Source organism: Octodon degus, unplaced genomic scaffold (genome assembly GCF_000260255.1).
Source record: "Octodon degus isolate 3935 unplaced genomic scaffold, OctDeg1.0 scaffold00100, whole genome shotgun sequence".
Classification (NCBI taxonomy): domain Eukaryota; kingdom Metazoa; phylum Chordata; class Mammalia; order Rodentia; family Octodontidae; genus Octodon; species Octodon degus.
The window spans coordinates 1,988,940-1,990,264 of record NW_004524676.1 but is presented as its reverse complement, the minus strand read 5'-3'; the positions used below and the strand labels follow the sequence as shown (position 1 = coordinate 1,990,264).

The following is a 1,325-nucleotide window of genomic DNA, read 5'->3' as shown; positions in this document are numbered from 1 at the left end:
ATCTGACTTAGGTCAGACTTGCACCAGGTTCCCAGAACACTGGCAGAATGTAGGAAAATATCACAGGATAGTAGTATTGTCCTAAGTAGGGCATTTACTGAATTAAACCACCCAGCAAATGGAATTGAAGGTTTGTGGGAAGAAGATTAAATTACTAGTTTTATTTATTTATTTATTTATTTATTTATTTTTTGCGGTACTGGGGATGGAACTCAGTACCCTGCACTTGCCAGGCAAGTGCTTATTCTACTGAGCTATCTCCCTGGCCTCATAAATGACTAGTTTTAGATTCCAGTGAAATATGACCTTCTGTGTTTACATTTTTCTCTGGTTTAGTTATTTGGTAGAGTGATAAAGGCAAGCATTGCTATTGACAATGGAAGAGCAGCTGAATTCATCCGAAGGCGAAACTACTTTGATAAATCTAAATGTTACGAATGTGGGGTGAGTACATGAAGTCTTCTGCAGCTTAAGGTATTTCCCACATCTGTCTTTTATTGGTGTTCACCAAAACTTCTGGTGGGTTGTACCCAGCTTATGAAGGTGGTTTTATTTAGAGGCTCACCTAAGTAAGCTGAATTGACCTGTATTCATGAAATGCACTGGTGTAGGCTTGAAGGCCCGGATTCGAGGGTCAGGCAGTAGAGCTACAAATCTGATGCCAGCCTAGGCAACTAAGCAAGATCCTGTCTCAGACATTAAAAACCTGGGGCATGGGTTAAGCTCAGTAGTAAAGATACCCAGAATTCAGTGCCTAGTACTATAAGAGAGAGACAGACAGGGAGACAGAGAATGAGAACAGATAGAGGAAATGAAAAGAGAATTCCTGAGGCCTGGGAATTCAGCTCAGAGATGGAGAGCTTGCCTAGCTTGCCGAGGCCCTGCAATAAGTTTTTTTCTTTTTCTTTTTAAAGTAAAATGTATTTAGGACAGGGTCTACAAGGTCTGCAGGGTCTCACTAGGTAGATGAGACTTATAGTGATGCTCTTGTTTTCAGCCTCCTAAGCACTGGGATTATAGGCACGTGCCACCACTCCCAGCCTCAATCATGCCCTGGGAGTGGGACTGGCACGGCACACTTGGCCACTGCGCTTTGTGTAAGCAGGCACTTTAGTCTGCTGAGCTATCTGTCTGGCCCTAAATCTGTTTTTTGAAAGGTGTTATTCACTTAGGTGTCTGGAAAGAGTGTAATGACTCATCAATGTCTGTGAATCAGCCACAGGCTGATTCTGTGACATTTGACCAGTGGAACTCCATTACCAAATGTCCCATCCTCTTCCATGTGATAGGTGTTGAATTTCTGTTGTTGAGATGCATTCTCACTA

General features: G+C 42.6%; 1 protein-coding gene across 1 annotated transcript in view; it reads left to right on the top strand.

The window, feature by feature from the left end:
* The window catches only part of Zcrb1 (zinc finger CCHC-type and RNA binding motif containing 1), a 14,488-nt gene extending 13,996 nt beyond the window's left edge, over nucleotides 1–492 (top strand). Inside the window, exon 4 of the mRNA XM_023723606.1 lies at nucleotides 337–492. Within this exon, the coding sequence (XP_023579374.1) occupies nucleotides 337–456 (120 nt within the window). The 3' untranslated portion in view covers nucleotides 457–492. The remainder of the gene's footprint in view (nucleotides 1–336) is intronic.
* The last annotated feature ends 833 nt before the right edge of the window (nucleotides 493–1,325 follow it).